Raw genomic sequence first — 22,166 nt, forward strand, 5'->3', positions numbered from 1 at the left:
TCCTGGCCCAGCAAGTGCAGTAGTGTAGAGACAAGAGTCCATGGTTGTACTCAACCCAGAAAAGAAAAAAGACCTTTTCTATAGAAGGAGAATGTAACATTCACAGTCAGTAAAAATTATAAATAATAAAAAAAAAATACATTTAGAGAGAGGAATTAAGATTTACTCTTCATGAAAACTGTATAGACCATGGGTATACTATTTCCCTGCCTTAGCATGTCATTGAGAAGTAGGCATCATTATCAAGATCAGGCTTTGCAGTGTGCTAATTTATATTTAGTGACTAGTTCTACAGAACATGAAAGAATGTCTTTAGAGCTGGTTCTCATAGTGTGGTAATGCAAATTCTAATTTGATGATTTAAAGTTGTGCCTCATTTACCCAGTCCTGCAGAATTTGGAATTAGATTAATAGGTCATAAATTAAAGGAGTAAACAACTCTATTTGACATAGTCTCCTCACACTTACTGTTTCTAACCATTTTAGTGGAACTGAATGTCCCTATTACTTAGCAGTATCTGAAAGATCCCTGTAGATGTCTGTGAGACCATAGAGTAGGAACACACAGAATCTTGGCAGGCCAGCCAGTCCCCCAACAATGTGAACATTTTACACTGTACACTTAATGTGAGAAAAAGGTTTTCATAATTTGTATTTTAGAAGATATTTTTCAGGGTCTAAAACAGACTGAACATATGTTTTTTTTCTTGGCATGATAACATTCTCTAGTTGCTTCAAAAACAGCTGTAGTTCATCTCTTTGAGATTATTCAAATCCTGTTCACATCCATAAAAATTAATTATCAGTTTCAATACAACTGTTTCAAGCTCATCTGGTAATTACGTGCTTGCATACTTTACAGCTTATGAAAATGTCATTTTCTTGTAGGCATTTAGGTCAAAATACCTGTGCTAGGTAAAATCTGTGTAGAGATCTAGGGGTGGTTGTTCAACCTAACTCGATGTTTCTTTCCTCCCAGCTCCCCCTGGATTTGGAGAGTTTGCTTCTTAGGTCAGGGTGGAAGTTTTCAAACACCTTTTTTGTGGGTGTCCCTGAGTGGTTCTGAGCTAACAGCTTAGGTTTAGCTGCTGGGACTGGCCATAGTAGTGGGCTCACCTGGAGGTTCAGGAAACTTGTACCAAAGGATGCAGTCACTTGGTCAGTGACTGGCATCAGTTCTGACACTGGAAGAAGGTTTGACTGCCTAGCTGTGAGCATCTAATGCAGTTCTAGGTGCTCCAGCTTCTCAAGTAGCATCTCACATGGAGTCACGTTGTGTTTGCAAGTTCTATGAAGTGTCCCAGGCACCCTGAGGTGTCTCAAATGGCATTAGACACCTATTTTTGGAATCTGAGTAACACAAAAAGCAAGAATATACAGCTCTGTCTTGCTGTTGGTGACAGGATATCAGTATCACTGTACTTGACATTTTACTGATTTTTTACAAATCGGGATGTCTTTAGGATGGCCTGAGAAAAGAGTGAGCAAAGACAGGCAAGTCCCACAGAGGCTTTTAATAAAAACCAGAAGAGTCCTGGGTTATCTGCCAGGTGGGTGATGTGCCCCTGCAGTGCAGAGCAGTGCAGTTTACAGACACCACAGAGGTTAACTCAGGTCCAAAGGACAGAGCAGGTGGATTAATGGTTCCCAGCACAGCCCAGAGGCTCCTGGCTGCTGCCTCCCTGTGCAGCTCAGGCCATGGCCACGTGCCCAGGGCATCCCCAGGGAGGATGGACAGCAGAGCTCGGGGCAGGAGCACCTGCTCAGCTCATTGCTGCATTTCTCTGCCTCTGGGAAAGCCATTTTATTCCCCCACCCCCCACAAAAAATAGGAAAATGAATTGGATAAATATATAGATACTCTTGTCCTGCTTCTAAAGGCCTGGTTGTCAGACTGTTCCATCATATTTTTGACCGGTCATGCACTCCTCAGAAAGCTTTTCAGGTGGTTAAGCACAAGGTGCCTGAATATGCTAAAAGCAGAGAAGTGCTTGGAAGATAAAAAAAGGGAGAGAGTGAGAGAGAGAGCCTTTTCTCATCATGCCCAAATACCATATACTTGAAAGATGGTGGCTTTTACAACTTTGCATCCTTTGGTAGAAGTAAAGATGTAAATTTGAAGCCCAAGCTTTCCTTGTATCTGGATTGCTCTAAAACAATACGTACTTGTGTTTATAAAATGTCCAGCAAAAAACACATTTCTGATATTAAAATAAATTTTCACAGCTTCTTCATCCTTAACAGCAGCTTAGTTTTTGGCAGAAAAACTATTTATTGGCAAAACAAGTCATTTCATCAAACTGAGATTAAACCAAAATAAATGTTTCTTTTCCATCAACAGGGCAAAAATATTTTCAAGTGTTCTGTAGGAAGTCAGGCTGGATTCTCAAATGTTTCAATATATTTGTAAACATCCTAAACCATACTTTTTAGACTCATTCAAAACTGTTTTCAAATTGTTACTGTTTTAATCTGATAATACATATTTTGAAATTACCTTGAATTTGAAACTAGCAGGTATGAATTGGAAATAAAATTACATTTAAAATATTGACATATTTTGACTGCTTTGAATTGTTTCTTAAAATTTTCACGTAGGAATTTCTTTTCCTGGGTATCTGTACCTTTCCTATTTTAAATGTTTTATAGAGAATTGTCTCAGAAATTTTAAATAGTGAGCTGAAGGATCCCTCTGGTGACAGCTGAGGGAGATTATTGATCTCCTCCTAAAGTTGAAGCTTCATGCAAATCCTGTAAAGATAAACATCCCCTTGCATCCTAATATTCTTTTCTATATCAAAATCTTATCCATTAAAAAAAAAAAAAATCACTTCTTTTCTGCCCTGAGCGGGGCAAGGAAAGATCTACTTCAATATTGAAGTTTATATTTAAAAGGGTAAAAAAAGTAAAAGGAAACATATTCATTGCAATCTGTCTACCCCCAAAAGCAGATAAAAATGTCACCAGTCTTCTTGTTTAGTAGCAGATAGTGACAACTTATGAGCTTTGATGTAGTGGAGGCTTAGACTCCCAGGGGGAGAGAGCCACTAACCAAGTCACAAATGTATTGATAAAGATTTACATACCATTTTGCATGCATTTGTCATACACAGTTCCTCCTTATTTTGACTACAAATTGTATTTAAACTGTTTATTGGACTGGATTGACATTTTGCATCAAACTGGGCAAGAATGAAGACTTTCAGCCAGTGCTGGTAAACACTGTTTTCTGTTTTATTTGATGTCATCTCTAGTTTCACACATCCTTTCCCTCATGTCCTTATCCTGTCTTCAAACTTCAGTATACCCTTTGGTGAAATAATAGGTGCATTAAATGATCTTTTAAATTATTTAGTTTCATCTAGTTACGTCTGTAGGGTAATAAAGATAGAAAAATTAATTTATTAAACTCTTTTGTGGTTTAGCTCCTTTTGAGCTACAGGTAATGGTGAGCTGCTGGGATATCCAGACATGGTGAGGCATCTGGCACCAAAGAGGGTCTCAAATCCAGGTGTGGGATATGGCCAAACAGACCAGAAGTACAAAGATCTATGTGGGTTCAAGTTATTACCCTCTTTATTAAACAAGCAGTCTGTGGAGCTGTACAAAAGACATGTCTTTTCCTGTGTGGCCACTGACATCTTCAGGGAGTGATGCAAATTAATGTAGCTCTTAAAAAAATTACCTTGTATATACTTAGTCTGTCATTAGCAGACTCGATTTCTTAGGAGGTTATTTGTGTGTTGTACTAACAATAATAAGCAAGTCTTACTTTTTGTTTTGGATTCCAAGAGCATTCACAGTTCTCTGAACTTCCTTCAGACTTGGCTCTGACATTGTCTCCCTGACAAAGGAGTTTTCAGAATAGAAATTCTGAATCTCATTTCTCAAGAAAAGAAGGGAACACTTGTAGCATTTCAAAGAAATGAGAAAAGAGTTATTAGGATTTATTTTCATAGATTGCTTATACACTGAGCCCAGTCTGAAATCCAGGCTCTGTCAAAAGAAAGCAGTAAAGGCTTTGGCTTCATTTTAATATATTCCAGCATTTCAGACTTCATGCAGGAGCAGAAAAATAGCCTTTTATTACGGCTGTCGATTGTTTATCCTTTCTGCATTTTACCAAAACTTTCATGTTATATATACATTGTATGGGGTAATACCAAACAGCAAAGCCACAGGAGCTTTTTTCCCTTATTCTCAAACGCTTCTCCATCTACCCTGAAAAATACTTTTATTAAAGGGTTACCACACAAAAGAACTCCTTAGCTGAGTTTTTAGCTGAGCTGTAGCCCCAGCAGTGCTCTGTAGCACAGTCACGGTGTGGAGTGGAACCATTTTATATTCACACAGGAGGGAGCACAGACAGGGGGAGGTGTGTCAGAAGGAGACTTGCTAATAGCAAGTGACAGTGAAATAGCTACCTTTTGTGCAAATTTAATTGATTTGAAAGCCATTGGCCAATTGTAGCAAAAGAGAAGCTTTGAGTATTCCCTTGGTGCTGGGGGGAGCAGGGCTTTTCCAGCTCCTGCAATGGGTTACAGCATCCGGAGCCCAGTCACAGGTTAGAGAAAATTAAAGTCCTCAGCTCTTCACTGTGTGGGGTCCAAAGGGGTGGTTAAAATCCATAACTACCCTCTGTGACAGCCAGCCAGTGTTTCCCTTGCAGTGAGATGCCGTAGGCAGAGGACATGGGTTGTTTTAAGGTGTAAAGTTCCACGTACCTGGTAAACTGTTCAAAACAGACCCCCCATGTCATTGTCCTGAGTGCTTTGGACACAATAAGCTCATTTTGCCAACGGAATTGTCAAGTGCTACCTCCAGCAGTGCCAGTTCTGTCACCCTGAGCCTCAGGGACATTCACATATGGGTGGCTCCAATTCCAAGTTCCACACATCACCCATAATTTTTTGTAATTGTCTGTTGCTTTCGCTGTCTGGATTTTTTTCTGTTATACAGAAATAGTTTTTTCATGAAAGTGAAAAGATTTGCACCCCTATGGAGTCAGTAGAAGTAACTCAGCTGAGAGAAGGGCCTGAGGTCTTTAAAGTAAAACCCGAGTCCCTCAAAGATTTAAGTACAAAAAGAAATGATACAGTTTGGTTTTCAGGAGTCTTTGTAGATCTGCCTGGCTTTTAGGCATTCTGCCTATTAGCTTTAAGAATCTTATTTGTGAGTATAAGCTGTTTGTCATGGTACTGGCAAAACCCTCCTTCTTCTTCATGTTTTTTCTCAGAAGAAGATACAGCCTTGTTCTCTTAGCAGTATTGTGTTTTCTTTCTGCCATGCAAACACTGCTGTCTCAAAAATCCCCTTGGTGTTGTTTCTGATCTATGGGAAACAAATCTCCCAGAAAGAAAAGTTAATTTGTGCTGATAAGCATCATGTGAACACTTTCAAATCTGGCTCAGAGAACTCCCAGTTTGTCTAGAGATGAGGAAAGGTTCTGTCTTGCTGTTCTGATTGCATCAGGAGACCAACTTGTTTAATCTCCTTGCACTGAATAGTCAGTGATTAGGAATAAAGTTGATGGTCTGGGAAACTGAAGAGGAGCAAATATTGCTGAAGAAATTGTACTCTTTACCCATGAGAATCCAGAGTTAAAAGCAAATTTGTAAATGTACCTTTTAAAGATGCCTCATGTTTCCAGGCATAACATGACTTCTGTTCAGGGCAAAAGAAAAGGAGAAATGTCCAAGAACTAAAGGGGGGAGAGAGCCCTACAAAGTAATTTTTGTGCTTTCTCAGGCAAGATTACTTGTCACTGAAGTATTTCCTCCCTTGATGCAAACCCATTTCTTCTTTGATAAAATCATCTTCAAAAGAAAAGCATATCATGAGTTTAGTGGAACAGGACAAGAAGAGTTGGCTCCAAATATGTTTTTTGAGAGAGGATGTGGTTTAGCATAGTTTAACTACAAATCAAGAAGTTCCAGTTGTATTTCTGTGGATGGCTTAGAGGAAAGAGAATACTGTCCTGTGTACCAAGTAAGACAGAGACAAAGGGAAGACAAAAAGCTGTAGCTTTCCAGGAAGGTGGGTGTACTGCAGTTGTACAGTTATTGTGTTATTGTTTGCAAGTAGCATTTGCATGTCATTCTTCCAGTGTGAGTAAAAGAACTAGATTGAAAATGGTTCCATTTTTGTTTTAAAAAGCAGTTTTGAGTGTAACTACAATTTCACTGAAATGATAAAATTTCAGTTAAATTATTGGGAATTTCACTGCTTATTCGATTTCCAACTTATTAAAATACACCAACAAATTTATTCCTGAAGAGTCTCTGACACTATTAAAAAAAAGATTTCCCATTTCCAAGTGTGCTGAGATTCTTTGGTGTTACAGGTCCTTCTCTTTCAATCATGCTTCTCATGGAAGTTGGAAATAGATAAAACAAGCTGCCTGCTCAGATTTCTGAGGAAGATATATTTAAAAAAACTTCATTTTTTTGTTACCTAAAAGCCATACTTCTTTCTGTCTCCCAGACTTTGCCATGAGTCTAGCTGTACTGTTACAGGAATGTCTTAATAAAATGGAATTTTGATTCTTCCATGTTTTATGCAAGTAAGAAGTATTGTATATATGTATTTGATTTTTATAGCTAGCATATTCTGAAACAATTTGCTTTCCTTCATTTTAGTATATGGTCTTAATGGAGTGCTAAACACTGATTCTTTAAAAGTGCCAAGTGATCAGCATAGCTGATCACATTTGCTGTTTCAGCAGTGGAGGAAAATATGCTGCTTTCCCACACTGCTGCCTTAGAGGGCACTTCACAAGGCATCTGCTTTGGAAGGGCAAATAATGAATATATGTGAGATTTGGAACAAGGCTTTGTAGCTTCTGCAGCTCTAGCCACAGACTGTGCTGTGCTATAGGAGCTGATGCTCTCCATCCCCCTTTCCATTCCCCTCTTCTCTTGCCAGCCTTTGCAGGAGAACAGGGCTTTTGCCATGCCACACACTGTCATGTTTTTGTGACAGATTATTCAGCACAGGGTGTTGTGCTGCCAGTTACCCCTGGAAATGGGCTCTGTCACCCTTGGGATCCACTCCAGCTTGCCAGCCTCAGGCACTCATTTGGCTCCTGTTGTCAGTGAAATCTTTGGCTGAAGGAAAGCTGTAGGAATGGTTAGGCTTGGGAAGGAGAACTCTGAATAGTAAAAGCATTCTTTATTTATATAAGGATACAACACTAATTTGGTTAGAGATGTAATACCCTCTTAAATGGCTCCTATCAATGGATCTTAATATGTTGCTTCAAGCCTAACTTGTCCTTTTTACTATGGCATATAGTGGAAGTGTCTGTAAGCAGGAGATGAACTTGCATAAGCAGAGTCTGAAGAAGCTCAGCCACAGTTCTCAGTGAGTCTCCTGTGACAGGACAGTCCCTTTTCAGTGCCTGCAGGTGTACAAGGCACTGCTGCTCATGGCACCACTGACCTTTCCTTCTGAGTGCTCATCTGCAGTTTTCATTGAACCGAGAAAATAGCTTCATGTCTTGGTGTTCCATCTCTTGTTGTTGTTAAGGAGAACTTTATGTAGATTCTTTCCCAAAAATGCAGGGTGAGCTAGCTAATGGGTGGGAAATTTGGAGGTTATAGAAAGAGAAGGGGACAGGTTAAAGAAAATTACTTGATTTCAGAAACTCCACCTTTGATTACATTGTGAGAATGTAGAATGTGAATATTTTATTAACAATGTTAAAATAATTTCTAGCATTTGTTAACAACAAATAAGCTAATTCCATTATCTCAAGTTTATTATAATTAAATTTTTCCCTGTATATGAAATCTCTTTAGAGATTAGGACTAGGAAGACAAAGGGTTACAAAATAGAAAAAGCATATTGCATTAAACAGAATTGTCAGATCTCAACTGTTATTATGAAAAGTGCTGTAAAAACAATTAGTAATAAACACCATGTCCTGGGAGATTTGTAATCTGAGTAAAAAGATAACAGCTGCGAGCAGCTTCATGCCTGGTTTTGCAAAGCTGAACCCGAAGCACAGAGAAAGGTGATGCTGTACCTGATGGTGCTCGAGGGACAAGGTGGGAGACCAGATTCTCCAGAGTCCTGCTCCACTGCATTCTCTTGAAATAGTTCTATGCTGTTCTTTAAACAATGTGTAAAGTTAATTTAAACAAATTTAATGTGAGATGGCAGCTGAACATTTTAAAGTACTTCAAAGCTGAAAGCAAATCATGCCTTACCTTTTTTATATATTCCCATAATCTTTTATGATAAAATTGCTATTACTTTTTTAATATGTGAAGCTTTGAGTGTTCCCTTCCTGAACCAGGGTTCCTACATATTGATTTGTTTCCAGCTTTCTGAACTGTCTTAAATCATTGTGTAGCTTTTTCTGCTTCTTTGTCCAGCCATCTAAAGGATTGGAAGCTCTTAGTTTTTGGCCTCAGGGAATTTGGCACATGAAGTGTAATTTAGGTTTATAGTGAATGATTCCTTCGCATTAAAGGAAATGATTTAGTACTAATTCTTGTTGATCATCAAATTAACAGGATTAAAATATGTCCTGAGCATACAGAAAGTTTAATGGTTGTTCATTCAGTTTGTTAAAGTTTGCCTAAAGCCCAAAGCCTTTTATCACTCTCAGTTGTATTTATCCATTATTTGAATATATCATGTGATAGGAGAAAATCTGCTCTGAGGAAACGAGGATGATGCAGGAAGAAAACATCTTCATTATCTACAGTTTCCCTTCAGCCTAAGTGCAGCTGTGCAATTTTCCTACTTTTCTGATTTGCTATTTGAACTTGCCTGTCATTTTGGAAGGCAGAGCTTATGTTCTTTGATCCATATTTCCATTTTTTTTGCTGCATGAGCTCATTGACTTATTAATTCTGGAATCGTTTACATAGAAACATTTTATTATTTGAGTAAAAAGAAAATGCACTGGCAGTCTTGAGTGTCAAAAAGGCCTGACCCAGTCCAGGATCCCACTGTTACCTACAGTGCCCATCCTTCTTTTAACTGTAGAGAATGAGAAGAGGCTGCACCAGCCCTTTCCCACCAGAAGTCTTACCCAAGCACCATCTCAGACTGAACCTGGATGTATCTCTGAAAAGTGTTGTTGATGGCAGTAGTTCTTAATTATTGGAGTCAGAACTGGGAAGTCTCTGTGCTCTGGATGTAGCCACATAAAAGGTCTATGACATTAAATGCCTTGCAATTTGGTTTTGGTTACAGTTTCTAATGAATTAGGTAGTTGGCCTTTTTTTCACTGTAAAAGACCATTGTGTTGAATTCAGAAGAGTCAGTTTGGGCAGATCCTTTCAGCTTAAGGAAAAAGAGTTTTCAAAGTGGTCAAAACACCTTAAGTCTTTAATTTTTCTCATGATGTCAGAGAAATAATTTTCAGTTTGGAGAGTTAACTAATTTAATTTCAAAGCAAAACAAAATGCCCTGAAATATTGACCATAAATAACCTCTTTTTCTGACCTACCACATGTTTTTTTTAAGATTCCATTTACAACTTCTGTACATATTTAACTCCTTTGTTCCAGTTTAATACAGAAAAAAATTTAAAACATCAATGTCTTGCAGGATAGGAAAATATCTCCTTTTCCCTCACAAGCTTAACTTTTGATGTAAGATGATGTTCAGTAGGTAAACGTAAGAAATAGGGCTGGAATGAAACCAGAGAGCACTGTCTGTTTCTTTCTGCTACAGAAAGACTGTGGGCAAGGAGGGGGCTTAAATACATTGGGTTATATTTTCATCACATCCTATTTGGTTTCCTCTAGGCTTTGTTGCTGAAGGTTTTCAAGAGTGGCAGCATCCAAGAACAGATGCTGAAAGAAATCAGAGTGCAAAATAGCTGGTGTGAAAGAGCCCAAAGAGTTGGGCTTCCAAGCTGGCATGCCTGTGAAGTGACATGGGGTGAGAGCTGCTCCAGACAGGAGAAAGGGTTGGTGGGAGAGGCAGGGAAATCAGAGCTGGAGATGATGTGAGTGCCCAAGCCTGGCTGACAGAAGATGCTGGCACACAGGCAAGGAGGAAGAGAGCAATTACCATGGCTCAGCTTGAGGAAATGGCTATAAAGGAAAGAAAAAAGTTCAAGATGTGGGGCTTGGCCAAGTGGTAGGGTAAAAGGCAATCTCTTCAGCTGAGTTATATTGCAAAAGAACAGGGGCACTGGGGAAAAGCTCCTTTGAGTTGGACATGGAGAGATAGAAATAATAAGAGGAAGCTGAGATTGGTTCATGCCAAGCATCACAGAGTGACACAGGTTCCTGGATTTGAAATAAATTCAGCTCAGAAATAAGCCCTGAAAGGAAGTGGAAGAAGCCCCATCATTTGAAATATTCTAACAGAAGCAGGCAAAGCACTCAAAAGTGCACTGCAGGGAGCAGTCTTTTCTTGGCAGGGAGCAAGACTTGGATGACCTCATAGCTTCTTTCCATCTCTATTAGAATCACAGAATCCAAACTCTTTCTCTGAGCAGCAGCACAGCCAGCTCTGAAGGATTGCCCAGTTTTGGCACTATTGTCTTTCTTAGTACTACTCTCTGCATGTGCCAACCCCTGCAGATTCCCAAAGCAAGAGTTAATAGCTCTGCTGACAAACTCTCTGATTAGTGTGGAGCAGCAGCAAGCTGTGCAGTGTATTTTGGAGAGTTTTCATCACCAAATGAACCAGATCTAAAATGGAGCATAAACAAAATTTTCAGTTTCATGAAAGATACTTGGGCAGAAAGACATTGTTGATGCATTTTGATATCCATTTGCTGCACAGTGATTGCAGTGCCTGGTTAGTTATAGCTGCCCAGTTCCTGTTCTGAAGTCAGATTTCAGTCCTACTTTTCTACAGTAAGTGTTTGATTTAAAGAAGAAGAAATATGTTCAATGTATTAAATTGCAACAAGAAAAAAAGTTGGAACATTCTGGGGGTGTAGCTGCATTCCCCATTAAATCCCAAGAACCAGACTTTGAAACAGTTTTCTCAACTCTACAGCTCCAGTCAGAGAATTTTTTAAGAAAATGTTCTTAGGAGCTAGACTAAAAAAGTTGTGAAAAATATACTCTTTATACAATTCTGTGTAAATACTACAGTTTCATAGTGTATCATCCCTGGTTATACCTTTGCAACAGTAAAACAATTCTTAAACATCTTCTGTCACCCTCCTCCAATCAGATATTTTAGTGGGGGAGAAACCCTGTGTCTGCCCTACATTGTGTGGCTCATTTATGTTTTCCCTCTCAGCTTGGCTGCAAACCACCAGAAGGTGCAAAAGTATCTTTCACACCCAAGGGCAGCATGTTTTCTCCCATCCACTTGATTTTCAGGCTCTTTGCCCAGTCTGGCTCTATTGCCACGTTCTCCTCTGCCCTTCCCAGCAAGACTCGGCGGCAGAAGAAAACAGCAGGAAGGCTCTGTGCTCACTTTGTAAGAGATTGTTTTCATTCCCAACAAAGAACTCTGGAGCACTGCTGAGAAACAGGACTTGCCCTTCCTGGACCTGCACTGCCTGGGAGCGGGTTGAGATTATGTGTGAATTTGGAGAGGGTTTGCTGTCATTGTCCCAAGGAGGCTGCAAGGAGCCGTGTACTTCTTTGCCAGCATCGTCTGGGTAATTCAGAGGTGTTGTTTTTAAGGGTCTGATGGGCCCTGTGCTCTGCATTTTTAGTTTGCCTACCAGAGCAGCCTGGATAGTGATGCAGTTTGCTTAAGAGGGAAGCAAAGAAGTTTTCAATTGTGTCTGCATTTGTCAGCGGAAAAAGGGAAATCTCTTGAAGAAAAGTGGGAACAATTGAATTATTTTATGCTGAGGCACAATAAAACTAATTTTAAAAATTATTGCCTAATGCCCATAATTTATTCACAGTATCTAGTCACAGTAGAGTTAATGACTATTAAGCACTTAAAATTAGGAATGTGCATGAGAGTTGCTAACATCAGAATCTCATGTTTTACTTTTATCTTTTTGAAGTATCTTTTTTTTTTAATATCTTGAAAAATATTTTTTTTGTCTTGTTAGAAGTTTAACGGTGTGTTCCCCAATTAATTGTGAGCTTAGCAGAAACTTTTTAAAAAGGGATCCAAGGTTTTGGGTGCTAAGAGAGCCCTCACAGAAAACCTCCAGGAAATGCCATTTCTATGTTTAGTGCAGTGCCATGAAAACTCTGTAGGGATGTGAGGTGGGAAGCACAGAGTGGGAGAAGTTTAACAGAGCTGGAAAGTGAGAAATTGCACCTTCTGTGGATCACCAAGTGCTAAAAAATCAGGCAAGGTTAAATGAAACAGGTGGAAAAGGGAACTAGAAGAATATGCCAGTGATAATAAGAACAAGATGGGAAGCACAGGTGCTGAAAGCAAAGAAAGGATTGTCACATTTATCACTGTTGATTCATTTCCAGTAGTCACACCATTGACTATGGAATGTGTTGCTTTATTATTTGTGATTTTTGCTATTGCCTGTAGTTCAGCAACACTTCATAGAGGCATGTCTTAATGACAGGATGGGAGCAAAGGCCACAGTATCTCTAGGCAGCTGGACAGTTCTGACATAAACTTCCTGCCCTGGAGGTTTTTTTCTACTGTTATCCAAATAGAATTCTCTTTAAACCTATCTTAAATTACATAAAGTGCTTCCTGACCTTTGTTACACCATCACTCTTAACAGTGCTTGTGGCTGAGATTTTCTCAATTGTCTTTTTTCCAATATTTTCTCAATTTCACAAATGCTTGTAAATAATAGGTAAAATAACTCTGTTGAAAGAAGTACCAAGTGGGTGAGATGATGACTATTTTTCCCAAGAGTAGCTACCTGTCTGCAAATACCCATTGAAAGATTGGGGATGTCAGTTGTTTGAAAGAACTCAGTTAAAGGCATCCTCTATTTCTAGACTAATATGGATTTTACAGAACAAATATATATATGTACGAAGGCAGAAATATATAGGCATTAGTAGCAACTGATTTTTGCAATATTTTATTTCATTTCAATATATACAGAGTTATTTTTAAAACCCTTGCTGAATACTCCTAAATACTTATGATTTGGCTGTCATTTGTGTGGTTGTGTGCCAGTTGGTTGCCATTTGCTGCCACAAGTGTGGCTGATGTAGATGTACCCTTTACAGAGCAGCACTCATTTTGCACACACACATTCTAGAGAGGCTCCCATGGTCTGGCTTTCTGCTTCCCTGTGTCTGTGTCCCTGGATGGACAATTGGATGCTGTAACTTCACTGCTTTTGCCATCAATCCAGTGGTGACTTTTCAGCTGGTGGGAGGCTCAGCTGGAAATGTTGAAAACACAGATGTGTTATACATGTAACACAGCAGTGTAAACAAGGGCAGTATAACATCAATGTAACACACAGAGGGGGTAATTAGGGCTTTAGGCTTGGTCTGGAAGTTTAGTAGCAGTTGAACAAGTGTTGAAAAGTGTTTCTTGTTACACACCTTGTAGTGTAACAGGTGCAGCTGCCCAACTGTGCCTGCTCCAAGACAGTACCCCTTGTAGAGCACTTTACATCATTTTCCTCTCAACACAACTTGGAAAAAAGGTCTGAAATTCCTTAGTGTTTGGGTTGTATCTTTCTGTTAGTGAGAGGAGCTGTTCACACTGATGTGCAATATCTCAGGGCTTAGCCCTGCCCCATTCATCAAGGTTGAGAGACTTCCCAGAACTGCAGATAAAACACTATTCACTATTCCTGCCTTGACCTCAAGAGTCTCACCTTTTATAGAAGACTGTTGGATTGGAGCAAAGAGATGGGGGGGGGGGGGGGGGGGGAAATAAAAGAGAAAAAAAAAAAAAAAATCTTTTTCCATCTCCTTTCTGCTTGGGGTCTGAACTTGCCAAAGCTTTGTTCTCCAAAGGGACCTCTAGCTGAGGAGTCTCTGTGTCTCAACCCTCCTTTCCCAAACTAAGCACTGTGATGCTCTGTCTATAAAAAGACCTCAAAACAGTCAGAAAAAGATCTATTGTGACTGCTCCTAATAGACTCAATTTTATGCTTAGCTTAATGGGATCCAGCTCTCTATCCATCTGCTCCTGTCTGTTTTCTTGTCTTCTGACACTTCATCTTTACCCTTTACATGGTTTGCTTTTAGGCATTTTGTATTGTGGGGTTTTGTCTTTCTGGTGCCCAGAGCTGGGGGGAGGAAAGAGGTAAGAACAGCTCTTCAGACACAAGTCCAGATTTAGCTTGGTTAAGTGGATTATGGATATTGTTCAGGAGTGGGAAGTTTAAGGTTTTCATGGTTGCTAGAAATTTTAAGTTACTTAGGATGCAGGAATAACTAGATGATACCAAATTTTCTTTGCCATGTACTAGCTAAGATCATCAGCTCTTTGAGAACTTGGGAGTCTCTTTCATTCTAACCTAAGGTTAAATGAGAAATTTCCTTCCAGACCATGATATCACTGAAGGAGAGATGACATTCCAGTTCACTTAGCGGGGAAATAAGTTATCTAATAAAAGAAGAGAGAACCAGAAAGTCGCACTCTGAGAATGGATCTGATCTCAGCAGTAATAACATTTTTCATGTAATGATTTTTTTTTTTAATATTAAAATGTTTATCAACCACTGTCCATTGAAAATAATTACAAGATTGCAAATGCAGATTTGAAGCTGAGGCCAGGTTATGAGTTATTTTGATATGATTTTGATTTTAGCTGTCAGTTACTTGTGGAATGTGGTTGCTCACTCAGCTCACATGCTTTTGTGTCTGTGCCCTGGCTTTTATGACATTCTTGTGGGAAATCAATATTTTAGATCCCTCTTGTCATGAATAAATTTGTGTGTAGAATTACATTTACAAAAGTCAATCAAAAACAAATAGAAGGCACCAACTACATTTGGAGAATTTATTATTTTAGAAGAAGTTCACAAACATAGTTTTTTTTCTTATTTTCCCTCCATAAGTTTTGACTAATATTACATATTTGGTCGGATTATGTTCCACATAACAGGATATATGCTTCAACTCTTCCAAAAATAACATTAAACTCTGCAACCATTAACCATTCCTTTTAGAAATAAATGTTAATGAAAAGCAAATAAACACAACCATGTATTATACATATTATTTTACAGAGTTCGTTTAGTCGAAAGAGGATCTCCACATAGCTTGCCTCTCATGGAGTCTGGAAAAGTAAGTACTGAAAGAAGATTTAAGTCTAACTTTTATGGTCAATCTTTTCAGTAAATATCCATTTCTTTTCATTTTTACATGGATGTGATACTGGGCAAGGTGCTATTAACTGTGCAGATTGATGTCCTTCCTTTACTGGTGAGGTTACAGCATGATGGCAGTAACTGATGCATTACTGCTCTCTCAGAACCTGTACCTTGCTCTTTTATGCAGAAATCAATTCCTTCTTTTATTCAAAAAGAAGGTTTGTCATCCCCTACGTGTCATTCTTGAAGCAGCTGACAAATGTGGTGCTGGTGCAGGCAGTGCCATCGATGTGGAACCCACCTGCAGTGGGAGCTGGTGTGAGATGACCAACACTGTGCTGACAGGCAGAGGGACTGTCCCTGCAGGGGCATGGCTCTGGGGACAGGGGGAGGACAAAGGGGCAGCTCTGGGTGCTCTGGGTGCTCACCTAAAGGCTTCTGTCCAGAGCTTTGCAGACGTTCATGGTCAGAGGATACTCCCTTTTCTATTCTAGGGCTCAACATCCACCTCTGTAGTTGCTGAATGCCCATTACATGAGGGCTTTGGCAGGTCATTGTTCTGGGAGATTGCATGATGCCTTTGGCTTTCTCCTTGTTTTAGGCCAAAGGAAAACCCATTGGAGTTTTCCTATCCTTCTGTGTATTCTCATAGAGGCAGGGGCCATTTGGTCAGACTTTTGTTCTGCAAGTGAACATTTGATTTCTGAGAGGGTTTATTGATGGAACAGCATTCACAAAGAGAAGCAGTTTTGTCATATTTCCCAATTATCTCATAATTTATCATATCTAAAGACTGTTTTGTATTTCTTGCACTATAAGTCTAACTTTTTAGGGATTTTTAAGTATTTATTATAATTTGTAATGAAGGTACTTTGGGTACAAAGCATCAGCATGAAGTAGCGTAAGGTGGTACCTGCTTTCTTACTGCCTCAATTTTCTTTCAATAGATCCTCCCAGGAGTACGTATCATTATTGCTAATCCAGAAACAAAGGGACCCTTGGGAGATTCTCATCTTGGTGAGGTGAGTCATGAGAACCTGAAGTTTGTATGCTCTGAACTAAATTGCAGAGACAAAGCTATTGTTGTACATGCTAAGGATTTTCTATGATACATCTTATCAAATTCCCAGTTTAGAAAATAGTGAATTCTACTGATCATATAAAGTGTGGATCTTGATATTTTTGTCATTATTAAAATTGTTAGTAAATTATTTCTAAATATTAATACCTCAAGTAAAAAAAAAAAAAAAGGCTTTTCCTAACTATATACTTGGTGCGTCACTAATTCTGGTGGAAGCTTACATGAAAAGTAAGTTTATAGATTAGTCTCATTTCAGCTAGATGGTTTCCTTTTTCTGCTCTCCATAATCATTGTGCCTCATTGCACTGAGGTACTCTCATTAAATGAGTTGAGCAAGACTATGTGTTTTTCAAATTTATTTTATGTTTCTAGACTGAGGAAAAAAATATGTTATTTTCAAGCAGTTAAAAATCTAGTTAACATAATGAAGAACATGTTTGATCATAATTAAAACCACAGTCTAATTTGTGAGTTTCTGTAAGAGTTCATTAATTTGAAATTGTAAAAACTTCCATGATGCTTCAAGTTTGATGGAATGAATCCTTCTCCATAGGTGAAGGTCCCTGGCCTCACCCTTTAAAATAATCTATCTGTCTGGTGTTCATGGAGGATGCTTTTCTGGGGTAAATACACTGAACCAGGAGTGAGCAACATGCTGGGCTCAGAGCTGTCCAGCAACTTCAACAAAAATAGATTTGGGTCTCTGTGCTAGAACTGGGTCAGTTATGGGTTCAGAAACAGTGGTAAAAGACATTTTTAGTATTATCTAGCTATACTAAAAATATTTGCATCAAGAATTTTCAATAATGCTTCATTCTCAAAAGCTACTTTAATTAATACCAGTATAATTGCTTTTAACTTAGATATGGGTTCACAGCACTCACAACGCCAGTGGGTATTTTACCATCTATGGAGATGAATCTTTGCAATCAGATCATTTTAACTCAAGACTCAGCTTTGGAGATACACAGACTATTTGGGCAAGAACTGGTTATCTGGGGTTCCTGAGAAGAACAGAACTCACAGATGCAAATGGAGGTAAGAGGTTTCTCATCATCGAGGTCTACGCAACACGCTTTGTCTGTGAAACCTGTAAAACTGCAAAGAAACCCTTAATTTAAATAATCAGAAAATAAATCAGAGGGCAAGGTTTCACTACTGAAATAGTTGCTTTTCCTTTGTTGTACCTCAGGTACTATAAATCCCCTCCACCAGTGACCTTTTGGCACTGTTAACATACCCAGTGCTTCAGCCTGAAAAATGAGAAATACAGATGAAACTGCCATCATTTACTCTGGCAGTTCCCAGGAATGCATTTGTGAAGGTGGAAAAAGCCTGGTGGGAGTCTGAGCCCTGTCCCTCCTCTGACCACCAGCTCTGTTATAAACCTAATCACAGAATCTGTCCATTCCTCAGATTTTCCTGTTTTACCCCAGAGGGCTGGGTACTGAAATGTAACACAAGCAATAGCCTGCAACAGAAGCTACAGAGTGTTTGGGTTTTTGTTGGGAAGGTACAAGACTCCCTTACTTGTTTTAATGATGTTCCTTGTCTCTTGTACACATTCAAGTGAACCAGTGCTGCCAGGCACACAATGTCAGTGCTTGGGAAAATGGGTTTTTTTCTGTGATTTTTGAGGAGCACAGTGCCATGAGTGGCTGTGGCTGAGCTGGCCAGGGGAGGCTGTTGGCCAGGCAGGGTTTCCAGCAATGCTGTGAACACCTCCAGGAGTGATCCCAGGGCCATTGGAATAGCTGCTATTCAGCCAAGAAAGAATTCATCAAATCTGAAAACATATCAGTAATCCCTGTGGATTAGGCCTGCTGCTGTGTCCTTATAATGGCACCTTCTGAATAGATTTACTTTGGGTTGCACAGCCTTTTTTCATTTCATAATGATAACCCAACCCTGAGAAAACTCAGGATTCTCTGAAGATATTGGAATTTAAGCAGTCAAATGGCTTAGGTATTCTCCTAGCAAACAGTTGCTCCATTCTCCTACTTTTAGCTCCTCCTGCAGAAAGCTCTCAGCTCTTTATTAGGTAGACCTCATATTGTCATTATAATACCACCACACAACTATCCAAATTAGTATAAAAAGAGTCAGTTATCTGCTTTTAAGTTTTTTAGCAAATATCTTTTTATGACTAGCATGTAATAGTTTACTTTCAGCCTAGTATCTTTTAAAACATGTGATTTCAGCCTAATTTATTTCTTCAGTAAGTAAAAAATGTGGGCTATAAAAGTGTTATGCCTAAGTTACCAGAATAAGCAATTTACAATCTAGCTATAGCATATTTTTAGTTTATTGCTAAACACCTTTGTAATAGATTAAAAGTATCTGTAGTGACCATCTCAAATCAATTGGAAGAACATCAGCCACACTGTCAGGATCAAATCTATTCTTTCTCTTTGAAAAAACAGAGAGAAACAAGGAACCTATTTTCTATTCAGAGTGCCTTAAAAAAAAAGAATGTGTTCTGCCTCCACCTGGAAGAAAATCAGGAATTCTGCCACTGTCTTTGGATAAAGATTTCTGCCTTTGTTTTTTTCAAATGGGAATAGTGTTTTGGACTTCCTTTCTTCTGGTTTCTGCTCTGCATTGCACTTTAGTAATGGAAAATGCTCATTAGTTCGGAAATCACTTCGGGGTTTCAGAAATTCGAGGATAACTTATGTTGTACTTATTTTACTTAATTCTTAATGTGAACATTTCTATAATTTAATGTACTGGAGAGTAGAATCTTTCTCTTTTTTTCAATCCCTTCCCCCAGAACGCCATGATGCACTTTATGTGGTGGGTGCATTAGATGAAGCCATGGAATTGCGAGGGATGAGGTACCACCCGATCGATATCGAAACCTCTGTCATTAGAGCACACAAGAGCATCACAGAATGGTAAGGATTATATAACACCAGGGCCCTTATAAAAAGCTGAAATATCTATAATGTCTGGGTTTTTTCCTTGGATATTGCAATTGATCCAGGAAATGGCCAGTCAGGATGGTCACAGGATTTATAACCCAGCTGCAAATGTGTCCTTAGGATGAAACTTTTCACAAACAGATTTAATCAGAAAGGACTGATTTTGGATAGGTTCATTCAGTATATTTTTTTTTTTTTTTTAAGGAGTAAGCAAGCAAACATTTCAAATAAATGAACACACTAATAAATTTTATTAGTGAACGCACTATTATTTTTGAATTGGTTATTAAAAAATGAAGCAGTGATCAAATCAAGGTCACAATGGAAATTGAAGCAGTAAATCAATTAGTTAATAATAATGTTATCTTAATCAATGTATCATCCTCAGTTGGACACAGCAGGAAATAATTTCTTGAGTCCAACGTGAGCACAAATTGCTTTTCATTATTCTTGCATCAGAAGACTCAGTCAGGTAGTTGTTTTGTTTTGGTACAACCACAGCTCAGCTATTCACCTTTCAACCAAAATGAATCTGTTGCAATAGCCAGAACAATTTAGTGCATTTTTCTTTTCAATCCTCATTGCAGAGATGTGGCCTGGAGCAGGAAGCTTAATAATGAATGAAGCACAGCAGCTGAACTGGTCTTTAGTAAAAGACTTTGCTTTTTTCTTAAATATCAGTTAAAATGAATACAATTAGTTGCTTGGCTGACTGTAACTGAGGTTTTGCCTTATTGCCTCCTCCCTTGAGCATCATCACTGCTGGAATAGTCTTGTGCTAGACAGGCATTACACAGGGAGCTGTGTTCTGTGCCTTCATACAGAGCAGTATGAACACTTTATGGATGTCATGAAATTCCCCTTGAAAATGTGTCAGATCAGTACCAGCAGTGGATGTAAAATTTTCAGAACAAGCTGTTTAAGGACTGGTCTATTATAAGATGGCCATAGTTTGATAAATTGCTGTGTTCGGCATTATCTGTTTGTCAGAGGTTTGTGTCCCCTCAAATTATGAGCTCACAGACAGTGAATAAAGTAGCCATATCACACTGCAGAAATTGCAGGGTTTCAGTACCAAAAAATGCTTAAATTATGTTACTGCCTTCAAGATTGCTGAGAGCACTTCAAGGATCCTTTTTGTTCCACAACCATGGAAATCCTGAGTGAAAAATGGAAACTGGAAAAGGGTTGGGGGTAAGCTGGCATGACTGGAGAAAAACACAGCTGAATTTCTCCAAGTACATGCAGATAATTCTCAGTACTTTAACTCTTCCCTGTAGTTGGGTGATAATGTACAAGACACAGGAGTGAGAATTCCGAAAACACTCTGTACTGTTGCTACCCTTTGCCCAAAGGCCAATATTTAAGGCCAGTATTTCAGGGTTGTTTTCCCTCAAAAAGAGAGATTGCTGATGAATTAGATGTGTCTCGGATGTGGTCCCTGCAGAACAGGGACACACAGTTATTCAGAGTGCCAACATCTGGTTTGCTCACAGTTCCCAGCCTTTTCCTAACCAATGCTCTGCCAAATAACCATCATGGAATTTTCATTCACAGCCCTTGTCCTGACTGTCCTTGACTTCTCTCATGTAGCTTTTTCAGCTTCTCTTAGGGGCCCTCCTTTTGTCTTTGTGAAACACCTCTGAACAAAATAATAGCCAGCTAACTCTTTTTTTTTTTTTTTTTTTTTTTTTAATTTATAATTTGTATATCCCTTTCTGTGGACAGGGGCATGAGCCTCTTGTTTCAGTTCAATGGCCCAGTAAGGATTTAACTGCATCAATTTCTGTTGCACACAGAAGGTGCTGGGTATGTCCAGTTGATAGATTGTGAAAACAGCCTCTGAGAAACGCAGCTCATTCTGTAATACTGGACACCACTGAGGGACTCAGGGATTTGTTGACTGACATGTGATCCTGCTGGGCAGCTTCTGTCATTGAGGATCAGATCTGAAAGGTCATTTAAAATTATTCTTGTCTTTTCAAAAATTTTAGCACAAAATCAACAACCTCTGACTCTGGATCTCCTGTGTCTTAACACGTAAAAAGTGAAAGAGTGGCACAGTCTGGTTTTATTCTGATGTAAACCCACACTGTGCATTTCGAAAGTGTTTCTAATACCACAAAATGTGGTATCTGTTTTAATGTATGTGTTTTAATTAAAGCACATGGCTGACTCATTTAAATGTCAAAGTCTCAAAAGAGGAACAGAACAGAGCTTCCTGGAATTTGCTTAGAAGTGGTTTGTATACAAAGCTACACAAGGTATTTGGAGAAGAAAACAATTAGGAGCTTCTTTCCCTGGAGGTGTTTTTCCTTGTTTTTCCTGTAGCGTTTGGTGATGTGGAAGCAGCAGGAGGGGCCATTCCCAGTGCATTGACTGTTTTGCATCTATTGTGTATGACTTGATTATTGTGACTCGATTATTTCTTAAGGAAAGGTCAGCCTTCCTGGTCCCTAGCTTTTGGGTTGAGGTTTTTTATTCATCAGGGCTAGAAAGTTGATGCATGCATAAGAGAGACTGGTTAATGTATGGTTACTCTCAACCAGTAAGAACATAAAAAACAATATTTCCTTTTACTTCCAGTGATCACCAGTGAGTTTAGAACCATGGCATATGAAAAGAGTTTTAAATTATATTGAAGCCTCTTGAGAGTGTCATTGATTTTAGGACTTAATAGAAGCTTCATAAAAGTTTTGGGAATCAGTTTCCTGAGTTCAGACAAGCTAATTTATTCTAAACCATGTTTTAGGGACCTACTCCTGAATCTTGCTATTAATTGCTTTCCCCAAGTAACAAGCTAACAGTAGTTTCCAGGCATGGTTTTCAATGCTAACTTACATTTCAGTGAAACTTCCCCAGGTTTTTTTTGTTAAAATATATATAATACTAATTTAGATGTTTGTACAGGAACCAATAACAATTCCAGGACCTCTCTGGAGACGGTCACCTGTGCAGATAGATACTTCATTTTTTTACTATTCAGCATCAATCAAAACTTACTAGAAT

General features: G+C 38.8%; 1 protein-coding gene across 5 annotated transcripts in view; it reads left to right on the top strand.

Annotated features, from left to right (window-relative positions):
- The window catches only part of DIP2C (disco interacting protein 2 homolog C), a 307,518-nt gene that overhangs the window by 280,221 nt on the left and 5,131 nt on the right, over positions 1-22,166 (top strand). For all 5 annotated transcript variants that reach the window (XM_021528799.3, XM_021528801.2, XM_021528802.3 and 2 more), the window contains 4 exons: positions 15,069-15,126; positions 16,100-16,174; positions 17,097-17,271; positions 19,007-19,130. In XM_021528799.3, the coding sequence (XP_021384474.1) occupies positions 15,069-15,126; positions 16,100-16,174; positions 17,097-17,271; positions 19,007-19,130 (432 nt within the window). The remainder of the gene's footprint in view (positions 1-15,068; positions 15,127-16,099; positions 16,175-17,096; positions 17,272-19,006; positions 19,131-22,166) is intronic.

This window comes from Lonchura striata, chromosome 1, assembly GCF_046129695.1.
Source record: "Lonchura striata isolate bLonStr1 chromosome 1, bLonStr1.mat, whole genome shotgun sequence".
Classification (NCBI taxonomy): domain Eukaryota; kingdom Metazoa; phylum Chordata; class Aves; order Passeriformes; family Estrildidae; genus Lonchura; species Lonchura striata.